At 50.6% G+C, this 25,870-nt stretch overlaps 1 protein-coding gene across 2 annotated transcripts in view; it reads left to right on the forward strand.

Annotated features, from left to right (window-relative positions):
- The first annotated feature begins 438 nt into the window (after positions 1-438).
- Positions 439-25,870, forward strand: part of SEL1L3 (SEL1L family member 3) — a 94,542-nt gene continuing 69,110 nt past the window's right edge. Inside the window, exons 1-3 of one of the 2 annotated variants that reach the window (XM_053672399.1) lie at positions 439-759; positions 13,139-13,709; positions 24,502-24,628. In XM_053672399.1, coding sequence (XP_053528374.1) covers positions 595-759; positions 13,139-13,709; positions 24,502-24,628 — 863 coding nt within the window. In that variant the 5' untranslated portion in view covers positions 439-594. The remainder of the gene's footprint in view (positions 760-13,138; positions 13,710-24,501; positions 24,629-25,870) is intronic. The other variant, XM_037155510.2, reaches the window with a different exon arrangement.

Here is a 25,870-nt window from a genome sequence, read left to right on the forward strand (position 1 = left end):
GGGAAAATGCCGGAGGGAGGAATAGAAGGAGGTTGGGAGGGAGAAACGGAGAAAGTGAAAAAAAGGATGGGAATCGGAAGAGAGGTGAGAGAGGCAGAGCGGGGAGGGAAAAGAGGGAAACGTAGGGAGGGAGAGGCTCGCGAAAAGGAAGAGCGGGCAAGGGGGGCGGGGGAGGAGAGGAGAGGAAGGGAAAGGGGAGGCGGGCCCGGGGCAGGGCTGCCGGGCGGGGGGTGGGCAGCGGCCGGAGGGCGGGACCGGGGTCCGTCCCCACCTGCTCGGGCGCCGGCTGCCGGGAGGGGTGGAATCCTGGTGGCCGGAGGGAGCGGCTGGGAGGCGGGCTGGGCTTCGGAGCAGAGGGGAGGGTGCGGACGGGGACTGGGAGGCGGGGAGGAGCCGGCGCACGGCTGGGGCTGCGGGGGCGGCGACGGCTTCAGCGGCCGTGGCGGCCAGCGAGTCCGGCGAGAGCGGCGGCGGCAGGTGGCCCCGCGCGCGGCGGCCGGCCCGGCCGGGGGCGGGCGGGAAGGTGGCGCCTCGGGCGGGGGCCGGTCCCTGCACCAGGTGACCTGTTCCGGCCCGGATCCGGGCGGCCTCGCCATGAAGCGGCGCGGCGCGTGGCTCAGGCGGCCGCGGCAGCAGCAGCAACAAGCCCTGCCTCCCGCGGTCGGTCCCCGGGCCGTAGCCATGACCCCCCCAAGCGGCGGCGTCCCCCAGGACCTCGGCAGCCGCCCTGCCTGCGCGCTGTTCCTGCTCTGCTACCTGGTGAGCACCGGACCCTGCCCGGGTTCTCCCTTCCGTGCGGGGCCCCGGGAACGCGGGTGGAGGGGCCGGGGACCTCCACTGAGCGGAGTGGGTGCGGTGTTGCTAGTTTTCTGTTTCCCTGGCTGCTGTGCCCCGGGCGCTCCCGGCACCTGGGATGGGTACCGGAGGCGCAGAGAGCAGTGCGTGGACCGGACTTGCGGCGCTTTGCTCTCTCTCGCTCCCAGACTCGCTCCGGACCTGAGTCCGATTCCCCTAGAGACCCGGCCTGCCCCCCACTCCACCTGGGATCTTTGCTAAGCTGAGTTGCTAACCCGCCCCACCACGCACGGCTCTCCAACCCCTTCTCTCTAGTCCTGGGCTTCCCTTACAGTCTTCTCGTAGACCCTTTTCTCCTTGCGCTTAACTTCTCCTCTTTCTCTCCGAGAATGGCACCCGCCTCGACCCTCCTTTGAGTTTCCGCCCTGTCTTTGTGACCCTTTTCTGCCAATGCACTTGGCGTTGCATCTCCGGTTTCCAGAGCTCTTCAACTCCTCCATGGCCACTCTAGCCAAGTTGCCAGTGCCAGAAAGAAATCTCGTTCTTAACACGCTTGCCGCCAGAGTGGTGACTTTAGCTGCGTCTCGAACGTTGTCATTTCTGAGAATACGTTTGGGTTAATGCATGTCAGTTACAGTTTTCGCACTTCTTGGCTTCTGTTTTTTAGTCATCAACTAAATGGCAGTAACCTATTTGTCAAGACCAACTCATTTAAAATACCAGAGTCACTTAGATCCTCAGAACAAAGTGGGGGAAATACCTCTCCATTCCTTTGATGGCTTTGCTTCCTTATGCCTTGAGTTTTAAACAACAGTAAATTTACAGAAGGCGACACCCTCCCTGTCCAGCCTACCTTATGCTCCAGGATCCTGCAGGGCCCTCGGGTTATCTCGCCACATATTACTGCACATAAATGAAATGGAAAATGCTGAATCATGAAACTGATGTAATAGGAAATTCACAGAATGTGAAAAAAATGGAGCAGTGTCATTGTCCAGAATTATTTGCATTTATGTGGTATTGTCATTATTCGGAGTCTTTCTTCTCAGGAGCTCGAAACTGCTTAGGAGACACTGCAGGACTTAGAATTTGGTTCCAAGGAAATTTGCCACCCAGCAAGTTTCTTTGAACATTCTTGACTTCTCGGGTGTTTCATTTCTTTGAAGTGAGGGAGGGAGTGTGAAAAGGCAAGTTGTATTTCTGCTTCTGCATCTACCTGTTGAGCGATCTGTGCTTCTCTTTGTATTTTCAAATTATCCAGTACCAAATTCTGTGGTTGGATTTACTTCGTATTTTTCATAAGAAGGTGTCGGTTAACATAAATGAGTTTTTTCACCCAAGAGATGTTATTACTTAATGTTTATGCCACAGGGTTACAGCACACAGGCTTGTACAGAAAACTGCCATGAGGGACAACAGGGTTCCAGTTTAAACAGAGGGACCCCGTCCACAAGGCCCTGGATACCCACAGAGGCAGAAATGATGGAATAGGGTATTGGGTAAAACAGTAGTGTACAGGTGCTCTGGAAAGTTCCACGTGGAAATCTTCACACCTGGCAAAAAGAGACCACTTCTGGACAATTCCAAGAAATCAGAGAAACCAGAGCAGAGCCTAGAGGTCTCCTGGTTGGTGGGGACAGAGACAGATGGTGGACCGGGTATTAGAGTTCTGTGTGGACCGAGGGGGTCTGAGAGAACGTGACAGAGAGGAGGAAATGACGCTATCTGGCAGACCGGACTGAGCTGGGAAGGAGTGAGGTGGGGCTCCAGAAAGGGAGGTTATAGAGCATACCGTCGTGTGGGGAATAACTAGAGCATGGGTGAATGTCTCGGCAGAGGGACGAAATGGGTTTTGGAACCAACTCGAAGAGGGAAACGGCAGCGCCTCCTGACTCTGTGTGTTCCCTTCAGAGGGACTTCAGAGACGCTACTGTAAAAGAAAGGCTTCCACAGCCAGGAAAGCCATTTTCCAACTGAATGAGAAGCTTTCGCAAAACCCAGGGAAGCAAAAAAGTATGACTTGGACGGTGGGCCTACCCCAACCCCCACCCCACCAAGGTCTAGCCACTTGCTATAGATTTTGCTCTAGAGGCATGTGTTTTCTGAGATGCTGACAACAAGTAAGGAAGGCTTCCTTGACCTTGGAGAGCTTTGGCCTGTGAATTGGGGGAATTGTAAACATCTGTCTGAAAAACGTGAGACAGCCAAGAAGAAAATGATAATTGCATGCATTCTGCTCATCAAGGAATCCTTCCGAGAGGAAGTGTGATCAGTCTGTGGAGGGGGCAGGGGTGGGCAGGCGAGTGGAGGGTAGAGGTTGAACAGAATAGCTGGGATCTCAGGAATATGTAGACACTAGAGGAAGAAAGCTGTCCCATAATTTGGAAGGCTAAATCATAATAGCGATCATAATAGTGCTAAGTTGTTTATATGCATTATCTAATATTAATTTCAGCAAAAACTGTCTGAGCCAGGAGCTATTATGATTCTCCTGAGGCTCAGAGAGGATAAGGAAGTTGTCCTGGGCCACACAGGACAACTGAAACCCACCACTGAAACCCAAATCTGCCTGTTCCAGGGCCCCAGTTCTCAGCCATGCTAGCCAATCACCTTCTGGATTTTGCTTCTTGTAACCCATTCCCCTCTTGCATAGATGCATGGGCCATTAGCAAAGCTTTTGCAATTAGCAGCTACTGTGCAACTAGCCAGGATGTGAGGTCATCTCTAAAGTAACCTGAAATATATAAAGCAGGAAGCACAGGCCACAGAATAGAAGCAGGATGTTAAAGAGAAAGATTAAACCGGACATTATTTGCCATCCGTGATGAAGAGATAAGAGCGGGTCTTTATACAGTCCAGAAGCAGCTGGTTGGCGAAGTTTAGCACTTGAGTTTGTATGAATGTGTGTCCAAGTGTAGAGCTGAGTGTGCCTGGGAATCTATTCCAAAGCCACTTTTATGTGATTTGGGGACCAATTCCCAATTTGTGTAGTCCCCACCGATCTCCTTGTTCACAAAGCTTTCTGAGAGCAGCTTTATGAACGGATGCCTATAAGCCCCTGCCCTTGTGGGATGCATGCATTCCTGCAGCCAGGGTCCAGGGGCAATGGGCTCCTTCTCCATTGGCTGGGACAGAGTAACCTTCAGTCGCAGCCTAAGAATGGAACTGTGACTGTAGCTAGGATACTGCCAAAGCATGAATAATTGTGACGAGGCCTGAAAGATAAGTCACGGAGTGGTGCCAAGCAGATTTCTGAAAAGATGATCCTTGGTTCTAGCAGCTGCCAGAAAATTCTGAGGTCACCAAAGGTCAAGATGCAGAGAGCCTCCCTAGAGAGGGTGAGGGCCTCAAAAGCAAAAGGCAGTGAGATCGATTCCCCTGAGCTCACTGGTGCGGAGCGGCGAGGTCCACACGGGACTTGCTGTGCCCAACAGACCGACCCCCTTGCCGTTCTCTTACATCATTAACTCTTAACCTTCCTCCAGACTTGGCCAGAACGCCCTGAGGCTTCCCCAGCCCCATCTGTGACAATGGCACTTGTAGAAGGCGATTTTTGTCCCTCCTGAGCGCTGGTCTCAAAGATACAAATTTATTCTTAAGTGAGAAAACAAATCTCACAACGTGTAGTATTACTGATGGTCAGCTGTAGACATTGGCCCTCGTTAGACAACCACGGACAAAGAAATAAAAGGACATCAGCAGCGCAGACGTACGTGAGGGTCATCGGCAAGTGGTGCAGCAACAGCCTTGTATCGCATTCTCTGTGCCGGCCATTGGTTATCTCTCTAGAAGCAGCCGTGCCCGTCACACAGAGCCTGGAAGAGCAAGGCAGAGGGAAGGAGCCTTAGTTGTCCAGCTCGTGCGAGGGTCCCTGTGAACATTCTGAAATGCAGAGACCACCCTCGGACTTCACGTTAGCCACCAGCTGCCAAGCTCATCCTGACCAGAGTCTCGAAAATCTCCCAAGTGATGGCGTTTGCCTCTTGCCTTCTAGCCCCTCTGGTCTCGTTGGTAAACGTGCAGGAGCCATGAATTGGCTGACCGGAAGACGTGGAGAACCGAGGTATTTCGTGGAGAAGATGGGTAGACTCAAGTAGACCGTAACGAGCCTGCAGTGCATCCCGTTCCCCTGAGAAAGCACCTGAGTGCAGGAGGGCTGTACAGCGTGTGAGGAATGGCCGTGAAGATTCTGGCTTGGCAGCCCCTGCCTCCCATCCTGACCCCAAAAAGAGCTGGGGAGGTGGCTCGGGGCGGTGTGTACGTTTGTGGAAACATCTTCCCTCCCCAGACGCAGGCATAGTGACCCCATAGAATTTTAGCCACCTCCGCCCCCATTCAAGATGGGAGTGAGGAAAGTCTCGAGACTCCCTCACCCGGAGCCAGCGAGTGGTGAAGGTGTAGCTGTCAGTGGGTGAGTCGAGGGTGTCATTTGGGGTGTTTCTGGGAGGCAAGAGGAACACCATGGCCGACTTTGGAGTCAGCAGATGTGGATTTGAATTTTTGGTTCTGCTGGTTGACCTTGGGCAAGTTACTCACCCTCTCTGAATCCATCTTGTTTCCTCAGCTGGAATTCTCTGTCCCTTCCAGGGCTGTTGTGAGGATTAGGTTTGAAGGGAGACGCTGGATGAAGTTGTGTGTGAGAGGACGAGGTTAAAACTGAGTGGGGACGACCACCCCCACCCCAATGCCCAGCACACGGGAGCTACTCACAGAAACCAAACCAGTCCAAACCGTAGTTACCCTCATATGATTCGAGTTCAAAAGAAATAGCATATTAAGCCACATTAAAGAGGAGAGAGGATCCCACTCAGTAGGAGTATTGATTGTTCTTGTGACGGTGTGTCCCTAGCCAGCTCTCAGGTCTGGGAAGGTGTACTTGGTGACTCGGAAATGTTTCCCAAGGCAGATCTTGATTTTCGAAAGTCCGTATTGACATCAGCGCCCATTCTGCTTAATTGCATGCTTTGTTGACATAAACAACATTTTTGCTTATTTCTAGTCAGCAGAAATTGGAAAAGTAGGCCTTTTAAGCCAATCCAATTACCCTTTTGCCCTGTGAAAAGTTTGATCCAGCACCTTGGAGGGAAAGACCTCATGAGCCAAGGTTTTGGAGAGGACGGATGGGGCAGAATAGGCAGGAGTGAGAACCGCCAGTTGTGTCAGGTTTGTGTCAGACATACATGTGTGTGAATGAACTTCCCACAGTAAGATGTGAATGATTTAAGATCGTTCCGTCTCTGTCCCCTCCTTACATCACAAGAGGATCCTGTAGAGAAAAGAGCCAAGTTTCTCTCAACTCTTTAGAATAAGGGAGGGTATAGAGTTTCTTCTTATTGATTTCGTTTAAAGGAATCAGATGCAGTCATCCTGAAAGAAGTTGAGGCAGTATTGATAGGTTTTTTCCCCTCCATCCGCAAAATACCTAAATCCATCTGTTTCTCAATTCCCAGGCTGAACGGAGTGCATTAAGATCTTCAGTTTGGGGTCTTTTATCATGAACACGCATTAACTGACCCATTTCTTTCTGTCATAAAAAATTTCACTAAGTACCCAATTACACAAAGACAAAGGCATCTGTGTTTTGTGACTGTGTGTGACGCTGTCAAACTCAACTTGGATTAGGGCTGGCTTCTGGGTGAAACAGATGTTTGAGGGCCCGGACATCTCTCGGAGCTCAGCCCCCCTGTGTGCGGAGCAGGTCAGGAGCTTCGGAGGTGGAGCATCTACGCGTCTGCCTAAAGGGCGTAATTTGAGGGGCACAGAAAGGTCCCCCTCCCCCTCGGATGCCTTGCTTACAGCTGCAGTGCATTTGGCTTTTGCATTTAAGGCATTGTCTCCACCGGGCTGGCATGGAAATGCCTGGATGCGGGCCTCGCTGTAGCATTTTACCGTTATCCCATTAACATAGACGAACTTGCCAGATGAACAGCAGTCCAGTGGGGGTGGAGGGAGAAGACATTTTAAAGATTTACTTTGTATTTCCGGTGTGGAGAAATGAAAAAGTTCTAGAAGGTAGGGTGGTTGTCTGAAGGGCTGGAGGGACTGGGCAGCGGGGAGAAGCCCACCCCACGTGGGCATGGTGGGGGCCCGAGTGCCAGCTTCCCTGACCTCACTCAGGGTCCCCCACCTCAGCTCTGACCGCCAGGGGCCCAGCGAAATGCCCTCGGGAAAGGGCTTTTCCAAAGGAGGTTGATGAGACTGAGTGAAAAATAGAGAATTGGCAAGGCCCCCCCCCACAGAAGAACTTGTGAATGTCAGGAAAGAGTGTTGGGGGGACACACGGTTGGATCAAATCCTTTGGTTTATATGCAGGACCACTAGGGTACCTGGTAGAACTAACTGCCCATGCCCTGTACTTCATTTCAGCAACAAACACCAAAAACCTGTGTGCCGAGCCAGAGACCTAGCAATAACTACGCCACGAATGCCGACCTCATAATTTCTAAACAAAGGAGTGTTTGGGTAATTTTTAGCTTATGTTCATGCAACCTGGCATGTGAAAATACCTATGAAGGCTCGACTCATGTCATGCCTGTAGCTGGAGCTCTTCAAGTTAATTGCCTTGTTTTCCTGGCAGGAAACAGCTCACAACCACACACACGATTTGATCCAGGAAATCAGCTTCGACTTAATCAATATTTAGAGTGGGATGTGTTGATAATCGATGTTGGTTTTGTACATAACAGAGGTAGCCACAACTCACAGTGAAGCAGCTGCCCACTGGCTCGGCGCCAACCACGAGATGCCAACTACACGACATAGGCGCCCAAAGGACCGCGGCTTGCAGCGCCTTCTCGGGGTTTCGGCCGGCCAGCCTCCTCGGGGGCCGGCACACCGGTCACGCTCAGAAAACGCGGCCCAGCCCGTGGGGTCTCGTGTCCCTCCCACCCTAGCTGCCACTCATGTTTTTCCCACTTCTCACATAATCTTTCTCAGTCCAGGCAAGTAGATCTCATGGAGATCTCATTTCTCATCCTGCTTAGCTCTTTCTGGAAAGAAACAATAGCAAGGTGTCATCACCACCCCCAGGGAACCTTCGCAAAACAACAAATCAAGCCCCATGAACTACGCACGTTTGAAATGATACCTAATTGGGTCATTCATCTCATTTCTCCTATACCATCATTCCTTTAAAAAGTGTGCCTTCTGTCCCTTTTGTTCTTCAAAACTCTCTCAGGAACAAAAGTTTGAAAAGCTAGAATAGGGGTGGGCAGAGAGTGGCCCACGGGCCAGTCCAACTGGCCAGCCGCCTGTTTTTGTAAGTAAACAAAGTTGTAGTGGACGAGACAGCCCAGCTCTGTCACTCACGAGGTGTTGGTGGCCCCTCTTGACACCACAGCAGAGGTGGGGAGCTGCGATGGACACCGAGTGGCCCCAAAACCTGAAACATGTACCACGCGGTTCCTTTTTACAGGAAACCTGCTGCTGTCACGTCCAGAAGAGTGCCGTCCTGTGGAAATACGGTGTGAGCCGCAAATGCAGGCCACATATGTAATTTCAAATTTTCTGGTAGTAACATAAAAAAAAAGTTTACTGAAAAAGGTGGAATTCATGTCAGTAATACGTTTTACTTAACTCACTGTATCCTGGTATCATTTCAGCATGTAGTCGGTGTAAAAATGATCAATGAGATACTCTGCATCCTTTTTTATATGGTTTGTGAGGTCCAGTGTGTATTTTACACTTGCAACACACCTCAGTTTGGACCGGCCATATTCTGAGTGCTTTAACATGCCTCCTGGCCACCGGACTGGATTGCATGTAAGTAGAGCGCGTAAACTTAGGTTTACTTTTACTGCACTTTGAAGCTGGGGAAAATAAGATAATCTTCATATATAAGTATATGGAGGTTCCTTTCAAACAATTTCAAGTGAAGGCCCTGGAGAGGGTGTATGGTCAGGTGTCCTGTGCCTTCCCCGTCCCCTCCTGTCACCACCGACCTCCTGCATGAGGAGCTGAGTTCTGGAGAGTGGTGGGCCGTCAAGCAGAACTGAGACCACGCTCGGCACACGGTGCTTACTAACGTGGAGAAGCAGGCTGGTGCGTTTTTAGCAATAAGATGTAAAATATTGAACACGATGATTATGAACCTCGCTTTGCGGTGAAATCGAGTGAAATCAAATAGCCTTTCCCCCAGCTTCCTGGTTTTCGCGGGCGTTCGTAGCATCAGCAATAAAAACATGATTAAAAAAAAATCAAAGTGGAGAACTGGGCCCCGGTGAGTTTTTAAGGTATCCTGTACATGGAAAGAATGAGGAAGAGGTTTTGAGTCATTCTTGGAAAAAGAACACAGTGTGATATGTGAGATGCCACAGCGCGTCCCGGACTCTGCTCCCTGTGGTCTCACTAAGCAAATGCTTCCTTCCTGTGAAACCCAGTAAGGGAGGCGTCCAGGTGTTTAGAGTGAGGTGTGCCCGCCGCCCCTCCCCCCTGCTGTGGTCCAGCCTCCACCAGCACCAGCTCCTCTGGCTTCTGCAGACCTCTGCCGTGGGTGCGGCCAGCTGGACTCCCACTTAGAGAAGGAGGCCACACCTCGGCAGACGTGCCGAGTGAATAGACCTCTGCTCGTGGACGAGTGCTGGGTGTAGCGCTCCTCATGGGAGAGCGGGGTTCAGCCTGCAGGTCTCAGGCAGCCGTGAAGTGGCAAGTCTTCGGTCTGGCTGCTGTGTGCTGTCCGGTGGGGAGCTTGGGAGCGGGGCCGACGAGTGGAGCCGGGCTTCGGAGCTGGCTTCTGCTGCTGCAGCGGCTGGGGTGCCACCCTCTTGGTTGCCATTTCGTTCTCTGAACCATGGGATGGGCTGGCTCGCCACTCAGGGCTCGTCCGCTCTAACACTCTCTACTTCTGAGTAGAAGATTATTTTATATTCCTTTCTCCCCCTTGTTATTTGGAAGTATAAATGAGAACATGGAACAATCCAACCTCTCCCTGAGGGGGTGGACAGTTTGGACTTTATATATTTCTTCCCCCCTGGGTTCCTATCACTGATCCCTGGTCTCCCTCTGTGGTGTAGAGAAACTGTATTTGTCCTGTTTATTTTTTAGGACTGAGGCTTCCCTCCCTGCCCCATTTTGGGGGCATATTTATGTTGTACAGAATTCAAAAGTTAAGTAGACATGGCTGGGGCAGGTCCCTCTTACCGTGTCTCCTGGTCACCTTACTTTCTCCATGTGGCCATCCAGTGCTCTGCGCACTCAGGAAAATATGTATGTATTTCTTCTTCTTTTTAAACCCAAGTGGTCCTTCTGAACTCTGAAGTGTAGTGGGGGGAACTTGGACGATCCTCCTATTGTCTCCGCATGAAGATCTGCCCTGTGTCCACAGCCGTATTGGGCTCCATGAGCAGACACATGGCCATTTATCCACCCAGCCCTGTCTCGACAGGCATTTGAGTTTTCCACCTTTTGCTGTTATAACCAGTGCTGCAGTGAAAAGCTGTATATACCTGCCTTTGCACAAATTTGAGTATATTGGTAGGGAAAAGCCATAGAAGAAGAATTGCTGGGGCAGAGGTTTGCTAGCACTGCCTGATCGCAGTCCACGGAGACCACTCCTGCCCGCAGGGCATCAGGGGCCGTGCTTCCCCACTTCTGGCCGGGACCGCGTGTTTGTCAGGCTTTTTGATGTCTGTGACTCTGCCAGGTTCAGGACGGCGTGTCAGGATGGTAGTTCCAATGGGCATTTCTCCTACTGCGAGTGCAGATTTACTTACCAGTGAACTCTGTCGCTTGCTCCTTTTTCTTGATCCTCACTCAGCTTTACTTCTCATTGACTGCGTCAGCGCTTTGAAACAGGAACACGATCCCCTTTTACAGAGACTTTCGTTGATTCCTCGCTGTCGGTCCAGTAAAGGTCAGCCTCGTGTGGGTGGGCATTCAGTGTCCTCCAGAACCAGGACCCTGCCCTATTTCAACCTCACATTCTTACGTCCTTTCGTGTATTTTACCTCCTGTCTATTCTCCAGCTAAACCAAGCTGCGTGCTTGCCCCCCAGCGGGTCTGCATTTCCCTGCCTTCTTGCCCCTAGTAGGCTGTTCACGCCACTTGCAGCGTCTCTGTTTGCTTCCTCACTTAGAGAACTTCTCTGCATCCATCGAAGCCCAAGTGAAACACCGTTCCTTCCATGGCACCTGTCCTCTGCCCCCGCCAGTTACTCTCACCTGCGGCTGTGCTCCCATAGCGCTGGTTTCTAGATAAAGGTTCTGGTGTTTGTGAACCCAATTCCTGGGTGCCTGTCTGCCTGCCTTCGCCACCTTGGCCTCTCCTAAACCAGAAGGGAGGAAAGGATTCTTTATGTCTCCCTTCTTTGGAGAAGACGACAGTGACCTTTTGCAAAAAAATTGTGTTGGGTAAAAATATTCCTAGAGTAACATTTTACCATTTAACCATGTTGCGCGTACAGCTCCGTGACATTAGAGTGCATTCACAGGGCTGGACGACCGTCACCCCCGTCTCCACCTCTCTCCCCTCACAACACCGAAACTGCGGGCCTGGTGACAGGAGCTCCTCTTACCCCAGCTCCTGGCAACCACCGCTCTGCTTTCTGGGTCTGTGACTCCTCTCGGGACCTGGCATAAGAGGAATCATGCAGGATTTATTCTTTTGTGACTACCTTATTGCCGTTAGGAGAATGTCTTCAAAGTTCATCCAGTTGTAGCATGTGTCAGAACTTCCTCTTTAAGGCTGACTGATGTCCCGTCGTGTGTACAGACCCATCTGTTTATCCATTTCTCTGTTGATGGGCTTTGGGTTGGTTCTCCCTTTCTGCTGTTATAAACGAGGCTGCTCTGAACATGGGTGTCTGTCTACGAGCATGCCTCTTGGTGTCCCTGCTTTCATCTCTTTTGGGGAGAGTATACCCAGAAGTGGAATTGCTGATCACATGGTAATTCTTGTTTAATTTTTTGCAGAACCGCTGTGGTTTTCCACAGCAGTTGCCCGTTTTTTCATTCCCACCAGCAGTGCACAGGGCTCATTTTTCTCCATCCTTTGCAACACTTGTTATTTTGTTTGTTTGTTGTTACAATAGCCATACTAATGGGTGTGCAGTGGTCCCAAGTAACCTTTTTGCGACTGTGCTTTGATGCCTGAATCACAGAGTCAGATTTAGGAGCTCTCTTAGCACCCATACATCGTGCTCTAAACAGTGCCTTGACTTCACGACCAGACTTTACAGATTTTTTTTTCTGGAACCCATGTCCACACGGAGGTGGCTTGGTCATTTAGAGAACTAGATAAATAAACAGGCAAATGAAATCTTTCTTGGCACAGGTTGCTCCATCCACGACAAAAAAATCAGACCACACAGTCTGTGGTCCCAGCCTGCCTGTGCCCGATCTGGAGCAACAGAAGCCTCCTGCTGGTCCATCCATCATGCACGCTTATTTTGGCTCAGAACTTACCAGAGAAAAAGAGGCCCAGTTGGCATCCCTGTCATGTTCCCTCTCAGGTGCACTTTGAACTCTTCTCCCACCCTCTGATTTGGCCGCTTTCCGGGCGTTTGAAGTCAGGACAATAGTTTGGAAATGTCTGAAGCTGGATTGTTCTCTCTTTCACTCAGAGGCAGATTCATTGTGACTGGTTGTGTTATGAACTAGCTCCTCCATTTGGAAGCCAGCTCTGGAGCAACTGCCACATTGTTTCAAAGTCACGTTCTGATCAGCAGATGCTACCGCGTCTGGGGAGAGAGTTAATGTAGCCTAATCTTCATTTGTGTGTGCGTGTTGGTTTTTCTCCAATTGTTCGGTAGTGGTGTCCACATCCTTTATCTTCCACATTTGCCACTTTATGGAGGTGGATTTTTCTTATCCCAGGAAAATCATGATTCACGTATCTATTAATATGATAATTTAAAAAATATTTTATTTATTTTTAGAGAGAGGAAGGGAGAAAGAGAGGGGGAGAAACAATGATGCACCAGAGATACATCCATCATTTGCCTCTCACAGGCCCTCACCTGGGGACCTGGCCTGCGACCCCGGCCTGACTGGGAATCACAACCGTGACCTCTCGGTTTCCAGGCTGCGCTCAGTCCACTGAGCCACACCAGCCAGGGCAATATGATCATTTTTTTATCCTTACCTGAGGACATGCATACTGATTTTTAGAGAGAGGGGAAGGGAGGATAAGGGGGAGAGAAACATCAATATGTGAGAGAAACATTGATTGGTCGCCTCTTGTGCACACCCTGACCAGGGACCAAACCCACAACCCAGGTACGTGCCCCAACCGGAAATCAAACCCGAAACCTTTTGGTGTGCAGGACGACGCTCCAACCAACAGAGCCACACTGGCCAGGGCAAGATGATCATTTTAAAACTTCCTATGTATGTTTTTTTCTTTTTAGAATTTCGTACCGTCTTGGGGCCGTCAGACCTCCCAGACAACGGCGGTGATGCCCAAAGCGGAGCAGAGCATGGTTTACAAGGACTTCATCTACTTCACTGTCGCCGAAGGGAACGTGCGCAACATTTCCGAAGTCTCCGTTGAGTATCTGTGCTCTCAGCCCTGTGTCGTCAATTTGGAAGCTGTCGTCTCATCCGAGTTCAGAAGTAGCATTCCCGTGTACAAAAAAAGGTGGAAGAACGAGAAGCACCTCCACACCAGCAGGACGCACCTGGTCCAGGTGAAGTTCCCGAGCATCATGGTGTACAGGGACGACTTTTTCATCCGGCACTCCATCTCCGTGTCCGTGGTGGTCCTCCGCGCCTGGATCACCCACACGTACGGGGGCGGGGACGTGCACCTGAAGTGGGACAAGGACTTGCTGCACGCTGTCGCAAAGAATTACACTCTGCTGAAGGCGGTCCCTCCTTTTGAGCGCCCATTCAAAGACCACCAAGTGTGCCTCGAGTGGAACATGGATTATATTTGGAACCTGCGGGCAAACAAGATCCCCCAGTGTCCTCTGGAAACTGGTAGGTCACTCGCCTGGTCAGGCCCCTAATGCTCATTTCTCCAGAGAGCCTGCACTGTCAGCGAGGGGCAGGGCAGTGTTCTTACATTAATGGTGGGGGGCACAAGGAAGACGGAGCCTGTGATTTCAGACTTTGGGGATGAGAAGGGAAAAGTAAAAAGGGGAGGAGAGGGGAGGGGAAAGAGTCAGAGAGGACAGGACTGAAGGGAGGGACAGCGGGGCCACGGGAGGGGGACCTGCCTTGAAGAATTTGAACTGCTTTAAGTTGCAGAGGCACGTGGAGGCCACCGAAACACTGGGAAAGTCTTCCTCCCGTCGCCCTTCAGAAATCCCTCCGACGTCAGTGTTAGGGCAGCATAGCTTCTTGGGTGAGCAGACCCGCCTTCCACTGCTGCTCTTGTGCTTCCGTTTGCCCGTGTAATTTTGGCACTCTTGGAGCCTCAGCTTGGCCTCTGTAAAATGGGAATACCAAACAACGGTTCCCTCAGCACGGTGTTGTCAGAACTGAATGACGCGTAATTTGCTTAGCACATAGTCAGCACTCAGTGAAAAGTAGCCCTGGTGCTAGATGATCGAGTCCCAACCCTGCACTGTATCCTCAGTGCCACAGGGTCACAGCTACTGAAGGATCCGTATGGGAGGCTCCTGGCTCCTTCACCTGTCTCCCATAAGCATTGGGGTTGGAGCTCTGTGGCTATACACACCTAGAAGAAGGGGTCTGGAGATCTCTGCATCAGTGCCAGGGGCACCTTGCACTGTGGATGCTGAGCACCTGCTGGCTCTTCTCCCTGCCCTGCAATGGGGAGCCATCCTGGGTACCATCCCTGCAACCACCCAGCTCTGGTAGCATTTCCCAAGATGTGGCCCTGGAACACACTGCAACAGACTCAGCCAGGATGCTTGTTGCAAATGCAAATTCTCAGGCCCCATGCATTAACTACTCAGTCGGGATCTGTGGGAGCAGGGCCCTGGAATCAGCATTTCCACATTCCCACAACTGAGGTACCCTAAAGCTTGAGAACCTCTGTACCAGGGGCGGGGCTGGTGGTACTTTGATCTAGAGTAACTGCGGTCAGACCGCCAGGCAGGCTTGGTGCGCAGAGCATATCCGTGGGCTTGCCACAGCAGTCCCCGCCACGGGAAGGGCCTGATACCTCCTCATCTTTGAGGGGACTGGCTAGGGGCAAGGTGCCTTAAGGACATGAGAGAACATTGCCAGTGAGTATTTCCTGAATAGCCCTGCAACAGCCCCGCATGTAATGAGAACTTAAAGCCTGTGCAAGTACGAACTATATAGCCAGCCAGAAGCCACTTACGGTAGAATCAACACATCTGGCGTTAAAAAAACTATTTTGAAATAATCATAGATTCACAGGAAGTTGCAAAAATGGCAGCGAGTCCTGCGTTATCCTCTCCCCAGAGTCCCCTTGTGGTGGCTCGTCTTCCATAAGCAGAGTACGGCGCCAAAACGGGGACACCGGTGTGGAGCCGGCACTGTGAGCTCGACTGTGGGCTTCAGCCAGCGGCCACCAGCTGTTACAGGCGCTTCCGTGCGTGCGTAGCGCTGTGTGCAGTTTCACCCACGTTTTGTTTCAATGGCCGTGCTTGGTGTCTGGCTTGCCCCCTGTTGGAGCGGCGCTTTAAGTAAGAGATATGCAGAAGCAGAAGGCAAATTCCCTTCCCGCATGTGCTCGTTGGGGTGGGGGTTGGGTGATTACGCGTCTGAACTCGCGGAGCCGTGCGCGTTTTGATGGTCCCTGTGCCTCCCTCTGCCAGGCAGAAGGCTGTCTGGAATGCCTTCCACACAGGGGCCTAGTTTGCTCAGGAGAAGGAAGCGCAGAGCCTCAGTTTTGCTTTGCCTCCGATTTTGTCAGGGCTTAATGATTCCATTTCATGTTTGGCCAAGTCACATTCCTCATTAAAGAACGGCTGAACTGCAAGCTGGAAGGTTTCAAATGAAGTCGTTTACGAACTGGCCGAGTTCTTGGGACGCCGGAACCTACCCTTGAAATGTCTTCTCCTTGTCCCTTCCTATATTTACGGGGCCCGAGTGTTTCTCTCTCCCCACCGTTAGACCCTTACTTTTGGGGTGAGAACCAGTGTACTACAGGCATAGCACAGAGGAAAATGTTTTCTAAGAGTCAAAGTCGCTGGAGGTAGGGGGGAGCTTTGTGTCACCTCAACACCAGGTCCGCTCGCGCGGCTGTGACTTGTCCCCTCTCCTTAAAAGGCAAATCAAAAGAGCATCTGCAGCAGCTCTGTGAAAAGTGTCCGCGACCTTTGTTCTTGTCATCGGCTGTGTGGTGGACAGAGGCCAGGCCTCTGGCTTGTTCTTAGCAGGGACTCTTGATGAAGCTGAGTCCAGTCAGAACAACAGGATGGCTGTAGGAAGCCGAGGGGGCGCCTTTCATGTCCGGTCGCAGCCCGCAGCCAGCGCTGGCGGCGGGCGTGGAGGATGTTTTCTGTGTCAAGTGCCTGGTGTCCTACGAGGGCTCTGCAACTGAACTGAAGGGCTGCCTGATTTGCTTTCCTTTTCCTTTTCCTTTATGAAGAGAGCGAGCCAAAGTCCCCGTGCACAGAGGTTGTGTGGGTGCGGCCGGAGTGACCTCGAGTCCAAGGCTCAGGCTCGGCTCCCAAGGGGAGGGCCGTGTGCCCGCACCCCGGCCGGGTATCTCCTTTGCTTGCACCTGTCCCGGGCCAGGCCAGGGGTCTGATTTTCAGTAGAAGTGCAGCAAACTTCTGCCCAGCGCTGCTGCATACACCTACCCCAGGTCAGAAGTGGGCAGCCTCTCAGGACACGTGTGTGCCCTGGCTCGGCCGCCTGCCCTCTGGTGCTCCTGTTCCTGCCACGTTCCAGGCGCCTGTTCCTGCTGCATTCCAGGTGCCTGGGCCGTGGGTCAGGCACACCACACCTGCAACTCCACTTACTGCTGTGCGTTTCCTTGGGGGAGGGGACCAGGCCTTAGCTGTGGTCTCTCACCTGTCACACAGGTGTCTGTCTCATGGGTGAACTCACTGAGAGAAGGAAATCACCCACCATGGGTAACTGTAGGCCGGGCAGACTGCTCTTCCCAGGAGGGGCCAGCTGGTCCTGTTGCCTCCACCTTCAGACTAGCGCACATGTTCAGTCACCTCTCCCTGAGTGTGTTGCTGTCATCTGGTCTAAGCCACTATGGTCTCTGCCTGCAGGTGGCCTCCCAGCTGTGCCTCCCTGTCCTGCCAACACGGCAGCCATAGCAAGCAGGTGACGTCACCTCCCGCGGGCAGTTACTCCCATAGCAGTTACAAAAGGTCAACCTGTGTCTGTTCCGTGGCCTGTGGAATCTGTCCCTGTCCCCCACACCCCCAGCTCCATCTCCTGCCATGCTCCTCTGGACCACCCGATCTCGCCACACGAGCCTATTTGCATCTCCTTGAACATCCCAAGTTCATTCCCACTTTGGGACATTTGTGTTCCTGCTCCCTCCTCCTGAGAGTCTCCTCCCGGCTCACCTCTCTCACCTCTTTCCTGCCCCTGCACCAGTCTCCCCTCATCAGGCACGACATCCTGACCACCTTATCTGAGGCAGCAGCCCCACCTGGCCACCCCGCCCCGTTGATATCACCTTCATTTTCCTTCATAGCCTTCGTGCTGCTGAACATTGTCCTGAACTGTAGTTAATTTTTTTTTTCTGGCTGAGTGTCTCTATCCTCACAACACAAGCTCCACAAAGCCAGGGTCCTGGTGTGTGTGCTGCTCCGGTGCCTAGCACAGCGCCTGCACGCATCGGAGTGCAGTGACTGCTTGTCAGTTGAGGGAGGAGACTGAGGAGTGAGTGCCCTGAGCCAAGGGGCAAGGGCCTTTTTCTGTCTCATGCTTCTGTGTGACCATCACGCTGACAGCATCGTTAACAAGCAAGTGGGAGTAGGCAGTGGCTGTGTGCCATCCCGGGGGCTCCCTCTCACACTCGCACACACGCACATGCATACACTGCAGTCTCCCAGGTAGAGCCCATCTGGGCTGTCCTGGCTGAGGCCGCAGCCACCCATCAGCAAGCCTCCTTTGCACACGAGCTCACCTTCATCCTGTGCGCCTGCCCTGGTGGGCTGAGTCTCATCAGTTTGATTGATTGGGCACCCCTATGCTTTGGCTACACCAGGTCCTTTTACCGGGGTCAGCTGCCATCCCTGACTCCCACTCCACTGCCACCTGCCTTGTCTTCCTGGAAAACCATGCCCATGCTTCAGTAGCCAGCTCAGATCTCCACCCTTCCCAGTGCCCCCTCAAGGCACCTTCCTCCCTCCCTCCCTCCCTCCCTCCCTCCCTCCCTCCCTCCCTTCCTTCCTCCCTTCCTTCCTCCCTTCCTTCCTCCCTTCCTTCTCACAGTCAGAAATTAACTCTTCCCTTTGGTTGCCCCAGCCCTCTGTTGTTACCCGCCACCCCATATGGTGCGTGTCACGTTGAATTCAATTAAACAAAGGTTGCTCGAGCACCTACTATGTACCAATTTCTTTACTAAATCTGGACACTCAGAGACACAGACATTCATGATCCTTCCCTCGGTTTAGGAGGTTATGCGAGAGGTAAATAAAGCTAACAGTACAAACAGTTACTTTCCGTGACTGCCAGGCACTGGGCGAAGTGCTTTCAGTGGGTGTCTAATTTAGATCTGCCTGGTGTTCTAGGTCATATTTACAGAAGAGGAAACCGACTCAGAGAGGTAGTGTAGCTTGTCCAAGGTCACACAGCTATCCATGATGGAGCTGGGATTTGAACCCAAGTAGTTTGGTTCCCAGATGCCACACTTAACCATTAGTCTACACTATTGGGCGATGCCATTGGACTATTAATTTAATTCATTAGTCCATTGAATAACAGTTATTGAGTAGTCATTATGTGTTCAGTGATTTGCTAGACTTCTTCACAGAGGAGGTGACATTAGAACAGAGACTTGAAGGATGAGTAGCGTTTTCATAGTCAGAAATGGAACCGAGGGAAGGGCATCCAGGTAGAAGTAGGAGCCACGGCGCACGGAGGAGGAAATGCAGCCTGACGGGGGCGCCGTTGATGTGAGGTTGGCCCAGAGGGTTCGTCTTGCTTGTTGACCCAGGGCAGTGGGAGTGAAGTGGCTCCCTCCAGTGTGGTGTTGAGAAGGATTCTGAGGCTGCGTCTGTGCCTAGAAAGAGAGCCACGTGGACCTATCGCCAATGTCCACCACGGGGTGGACGTGTGGAGGAGCAGCACGCGAGCCATGTATTTGTTCAGTTAGAATCCCAAGTGGAGTCGGCGATTCGGGAAGTCAGACTAGAGAGGCAGGTTGGAGGCTCGCCGAGGGGTGTTAAACACTCTGCCCTGGTGTTTCACTCGGAACGTTTTCCTAACCTTCCCTCTTAGTTCAGAACCCAGGGAACGTGGCAGTTTTCTTCTTCTCCTCTCTCTTCTCCTTTCACTGAGAATTTATTCTCATCTGCAGATCTATTGCATTGGAAGAATGATTTCTTAGAACAAAATTCCATTATAACAAACTAAGAAGATTAAGTCAAATATTGAAGCCAGATTACTGTCTTTGTGAAAATATCAGTTTATGCAGCAGGACTATTCAAGTCAATGACATGATGATACTTTTTGTTATTATAAGAACCATATATTTGGCACTTTCAGACAAAAAAGACTAAGTTCCTTTTTCCCCCCAGTTAATCACGTGGTCTGAATTTTTCTGTAAGAACACTAATTAATGTCTCGTCTCTGCATTGCCCTTTGCGATCTTCAAAACTCTTTTCCGGTGCACGTTCTCTCGTTTAATCCTCGTAGCGTGCCCAGGGGAAAGGGCGTTATTTCTCATGTTCTCTTTACGGAGGGGGAGCCCGGGCTCACTGTGCTGGTTTAACTGCAGTCCCGGCTTCCTGGTTCCTTTGACTTCGCTATTTCAGTCTTTAACTGAAATATGCTAGTACAGTCCTAACCCAGGTTCTAAATAAGAAGAAATACCCTTTTTTTTTTTTAAGTTGAATTTTCACCAATGTGAATCATCCTGTTTTCCTCACCCACTGGACTTTGTCTCTTGGAAGCAGGTGAACGTCCGTGGCGGCCCAGGGAGGGGAGACCTCTGACTGTGGCCAGCCCCTTCTCCTGCCTGCACAGAATGCCCGAGAATGCTGTTCTCCTCTCTTTTAGCCAGAACAGTGATACGTGTTCCCGATTTAGAAACTCCGGAGAGTGTAAAAGGGTTTGCTCCCTCCCACGCCCCACCTTACTCTTCCAGTGCCATTCCTAGAGGCAAACTCAGTAACACTAGTTTCTTGTGTCTCCTTCCAGAAGTGCTCCCTCACCTGTAAAGGTTGGCCCTTCTCTGCACACACCCAGGAAGAGCACTCTGAGCTCCGTCCCACACTCACTAACAGTACAGCAGAGATTTGTCCGTATCAGTATGTGCTGCACGACCGCAGTCCTTCCGCCAGTGAGTGGATAGCCGCTTGGCAGTCCCCTGCCCGCCCGTCCATCGCGTAACTTGTGTCCTGATGATGGCCGTGCAGGTCATTTTTAGTCCTTTACCATTCACAGCAAGGTTTCCCCGCACGTCCTTATACACGTGTCTTGGTACACACATGTAGGTATGTCTAGGGGAGAAAGTACTGGGAGTGGAGTTATTTTACTCCCAAGACTCCTCGTACGGAATATTTTGCAGACTGTCTTAGTCACTCACTTGCCTGCCTGGCACCTTTTAGGGGGAAGTTCTGTCCTAGATCCTGCTTCCTAGGTAGGACAGTGTTTGTTCTCAGCCTGTGGCTTTAAGGAAAATAAAACTCCCCATCACCACTGTCTTTTCAATGTTCTGTGTTTGGGAAGCATATTGAGTTGTCTGCGCTCTAGCTTTTCTTTTCCAGGTTGGAAAATCTGAGCATATTGTCCTCTAGATTCTGTTTATAGATTTATAGTCACAGTTATTCCTTGCAATAAGCGTGTCTCTAACTTCTCCACAAATGGGCAGAGGATCTCAGCTGCATTATCGTGACGAGTTTGACACACATCGGAGCAGGGCTTGGTTGGGTGGGAACAGGACCTTCTGCAGAGCAGGTCTGTGTCAAGGCTCTGGCCCCTCAGCTGAACTGGACAGTGGGCTGTGGAGCCCTCCCAGCAACCTCACTCAAGGGTGATGTTCAAAGTACCTGACAACCAGAAAGGGGTGGGGGCAGGGGGGCGGGACTCAGTCAGTGTCCCCAGGTTCTAGCCCAAGTGCTCAAACAGCATGGTGCTGGAGGTCTCTGCCTGGGAGGAGAGGCCAGGGTGGGTGGCGGCACCCTGGAGGTCCAAGGCCAAACCAGTCGTCTAACCAGTGTGGGTATATTTCGGTTTTTAACAACCGGTGTGTCACAGGGGCATGCCCGCTGGATACCCGCCCTGGCCCTCAGGGAGGCCTTGAGACCGGTGATGAGGTTTAAGAAAAAGCCCGTTGGTCCACCGAGGGAGACCCAGTTTGAGTCATACCTGGGTCTATTATTAGCTATAGAACCTCCAACGACACCTAACACTTTTCTCGTCTCCAAAGAAAAGAGCTTGCACCGCATGATACCTAATGCCGCTTCTTGCTCTAAAAGTGGAGGAAATGAAACAAAACACTCAAGGGGGTGAGAGCCGAACCTGAACATTTTCCCCTGGCATTTTATGTTTATGCCATAAATGGTGCCTTTTTCCTAACTTCCTCATTCTGTAAAAGTTGAAGAAATGAACTTGGGGGAAGGACCGGAAAGACTATTATTTGGCTTAGATAGCACGGGCACATTATGGAATTGTGGAACAGGTCGGGCCAAAGAGACGTTCAGATCCTGACTTGGCCGCAGCAACGCTCGTTTGTGAGTTTATTCATTCCCGCACTCACTGAATCTTTCTGGAGCCTCTCTCAAGGTCAGGCACTGTTCTGGGCTTAGGGAATGGACAATAAATGGAGTAATGTCCATGCTCTCTTGGAGAGGACATTCTGGAGGAAATTGGGCAAGCCAGTTTACCTCTTTGGACCTTAGGTTTCCTGCCTGTGAATTCTTTTTTTTTTTCTTTTTTTAGATTTTGTTTAAGAGAGAGGAGAAGGGAGGGAGAAAAAGAGAGAGAAACATCAATGTGAGAGAGAAGTATCTGTTGGTTGCCTTTTGCACACGCCCCAACCAGGACTGAACCCGCAACCCAGGCCTGTGCCCTGACTGGGAACTGAACCAGGGGGCTTTTTCTCTGCAGGATGATGCCCAGCCAGCAGAACCACACCAGTCAAGGGCCTGCTTGTGACTTCTTTCCTGGTGACTGACACTGGTTGTTATTCCCCATTCTAGTGCCTAGGAGAGCCATTGCCACCAAATTACAGCACTCCAGGACACCACAGTCAGTTACTAGAAAATAAGCCTCTATGTTTTCCCAGGCTAGATGAATTCTGAAGTCCTTTCCTGCTACAAAATTTCATTTTCATTAATTATTTCTAATTAACTGTAAAAGCCATAGTACTGAGGGACAATTGCAATAGAACTCCCAAACATAGAACTCTTGAAGCTACAGATTTTACAGGAAAACCGCCATCACTTTGGTTTTGTCCGTGACGGAAGGGTCTGCATTCTTGTAAAATGATTTTAGACATTTGGGTTTTCCCTCCACTGTCCTTTGCTGCAAGTTCTCCTGCTCAGCCTGCTTTACTTTGATCCCCAAAGAAGGGAGAGGCTCACCAGCATTCGCTTTTCTTTCCTTTCCCTTTGGAAATCTCCTTTGTGAAGAACTCCTCCCTTTACAGGAGTCAGGTCGGGGAGCATCAGATCCCGCTCGTTTTGATAACTGCTTCTAATACACACGGGATAACTCAACAGCACTCATTGACGGCGGGCCTCCCGGGAAGGCTGGGGACTGCCGGGCCGTCTTGTCCAGCCTGCTCCACTCAGCACTGCGGAGGCCAAACCGGGGCTCATCTCAGCCTCTCGGTGATTTTGTTTTCCTTCCAGATTCCAAAGACACAATTCTGTACCATCATGTGCAACCCTCCGTCCTCACCCCCATCACAGGCCAGCAAGTCCAATGTACCCCAACTGGGCTCAAGTTATAAAGAAAAAAGTTTGAAGTGTTTCTGTTGGAAGGGATAACTCTGCCCTTTTGGGTTTCCAATGCATCTCTACGTAACAAAACAGGTAGATTTGTGGGCACTGGGGAAAATTTGGCTTACTTAATTCTATTAACTGTACACACAAAAGTCAGATTATGAAAACTTTGTTCCTCTGATTTCTAAGTGATAATGAACCAGAGGTACCTTTCTCTATAATAAAACATTTTTTTCTCATAGAGAAACTAGAGCTGGGGCCTTCAGCACCCCAGGCTGAGCCTCCCATAATTTATACCGTTATTGGCACTTGGTAACCTGCATAGAAACCAACCCTTCCGTCTCCAAGGAGCCCAGGGAAATAGATTGTTTCTACCGTTTAATCATGGACATTTAAACCAAGGAGCATGTAAGAAACTTTTTAAAGATTATATGTTTTTATTTTTAGAGAGAGGGGAAAGGGAGTGAGAAAGACAGGGAGAGAAACATCAGTGTGTGGTTGCCTCTCATGTGACTCCTAGGGAACCTGGCCCACAACCCTGGCATGTGCCCTGACTGGGAATCAAACAGGTGATCCTTTGGTTCACGGGCTGGCACTCAATCCACTGTGCCACACAAGCCAGGGCAACCAAGGAGCATTTTAAAGAAAGAGAAAAGTGATTTTTATTACTAGGTTGAGTTCAGTGAATTTCTTTCTCTTTGAGGGGAGGGAGACATTGGAAATAAGAAACGGACATTAACCTTGTTTAACGCAATAGGTAATTAAACATAGATGAAATAACTGTTCTCCCTTTAAAATTTGTTATGGACACCCTCTTTCCTGGAGCCACAGACTTCTCCCACATTTGCAAAGTAAAGTGGGAGGCACTCTCTCCAGTTTTAAGGAGTATGGTTGGTAATATTTGCATATACTAAATATGGTGTTGAGTATATTAGGAAAGTCTACACAGAAGAAGAAAAAACCCTGCAATTTTAAGAGCATGGATTCTGAAGCCAAATTGCATGAGTTTGAATCCCAGCTCTTCCTCTTTATTATACAACCTCCTCTAAAACTCAGTTTTTTCCATCTATGAAGTGGGGATAATAATAGACCCCCATCTCCTAGATTGTGCTCCTAGAAATTAAATGAGATTTTTTTCCTGAAATGTGATTAGCATACCGCCTGGGCACAGTCTAAATATTAAGTAAATATGAGTTCTTATTTTGGAAGCTGCCCTTCCATGTCTTCATCTGTAAGCCGGGGATAATAGTGAGGATGAGATGAATTGTGTACGTTTTTACATTCAGTCACCACTTTGCAGCAGTGTGGACCATGGTGCGTGCTACTTCAGGGTTCGCTTACCCTCGTGACACAAGTTCAAAATGCTTTTCTTAACGTTGGAAGGCAGCGTGGGAAATGGTTGGACACCAAGGAGGGGAGCTTGACCGGTGCCCACGGGCTCTACCACTTATTAGCTGGGTGACCTTAGGCGAGTTGCTTTCCCTCTCTACGTCTCACAATTCTCTGTAGGATGGGACGAATGACAGAATCTGCCTTATGGAGATGCTATGAAAGCGAATGGGGATGGCTCTGGAAAGGGCTCAGCCGGGGTGCCGGGCGGATGCATGCATTCTGTGTTTGGTAAGATCTGCAGACCGAGTCCTTTCAGTGTTGGAAGGGACCTAGGCAGAGGGTTCCGGGAGGAATGCGATTTGGGAAGCAGTGCTTTTCTGGAGATCATTGAAAGGCCAGTGTCTTGTCGTTTGCAGACGCGGTCACCCTCCTGGGCTTTCTCTATGCCTCCAGTGGAGAGAACACAGGCATTGTGAAGACGCTGCCGAGGTTTCGGAACCGGGAGCTGGAGGCCACCCGACGCCAGCGGATAGACTACCCTATGTAAGAATGGGCAGATGGTGGGGCGGGTGGGGGCATGCTGTGGGGTTTTTTTCTTTTTTAATCTGAGGATCAGAGCGGGCTGGTGGATTCCTTTAACAGGACAAACCTTTTGTCACTGGTTTTGAAAAAAACATTGAGACCTACGTGGCTTAGGCAGAACTTGTGGACCCAAACACCTCACAGCATTCTTGAATTATTCTTGCACTTAGCAATCCTCAACTTGCCTTGGACTTTCCTCGTCAGGCCCCAGGAAAGACAGGAGGCGGGGGCAAGGCCTTGGAGCCTGAGGCCCTGGCAGGGCTGCAAGTGCAGCCAGCCACAGCAAGCCCAGGCTGCAGACTTTGTCCTGCCGTTTCTGCCTTGGAAGACTGGGTGAGCTGCTGGAAGCTCACCACTTCTGATCTTTGTCGATTTCAGCAAAACCCAGATATATATATATTTTTTCCCTTTCTGCCGAATTAAAGATGCTAAAAACGGTTCCTGGTGCACCTCAGACTGGGTGGATTTAACGGAGTGATTTAATTCTTCCCATGCTGCTGGCTGTAGAAAGATCTTGAGTCATTTTACTGAGCGTATGTTCTTGCTAAGCTTCCTTGTAATAACTTATCTTCATGAGCTTGCTCAGCTGGGTGGGTCAGGAGGGAGCTGTGTGACACCATCTGTCTGTGTATCTTACCACTGGTCTGGAGGCCACATTACAAAGCCCAGAATATTCTAAAGAACTTATTTGGTTAAAACCCCAGAGAACCTGAGGTCACTGGCCCCATAACCCCAAACTGTGAATTGGTTACTGGGGTGATAGAAAGCCCTCTGTGCGTTTGTTTTGACCTTGATTGTTCTCTCACGTGCACGATGCTGTTATGCCCAGAGCCTCGTCTCTGAGCTGCTGGTCACTCACCCAACCAAGCAAGGGCTCAGCAAGTGTTTGCTGAGTGATTGGTGGATCTTATATCTTGGCTAAATCTGTCCTAGTTAAGTTGATGACTGTGACTTTATTCCCCCTCCACAAATCACAGATACACAAAAGCTTTTTTCCAACTAAAATAGCCCCAGTCCAGAAATGGAACAATTAGATTAGTTGTTCCATATCGGTCAGCCAGAACTGTGATATGCAACCTAATATGTGCCTTAAAATAGTATATATGTGTCCCAGTTAGTGTACAGTGAAGCCATTTGCAGATTATGACATCTTTTCTACCTTATGCTTTTATCTTTGAAAGAAACAAAATTGCTCAAAAAGCC

The sequence above is a fragment of the Artibeus jamaicensis genome, unplaced genomic scaffold (assembly GCF_021234435.1).
Source record: "Artibeus jamaicensis isolate MK-2021 breed Jamaican fruit bat unplaced genomic scaffold, CSHL_Jam_final contig_76, whole genome shotgun sequence".
Classification (NCBI taxonomy): domain Eukaryota; kingdom Metazoa; phylum Chordata; class Mammalia; order Chiroptera; family Phyllostomidae; genus Artibeus; species Artibeus jamaicensis.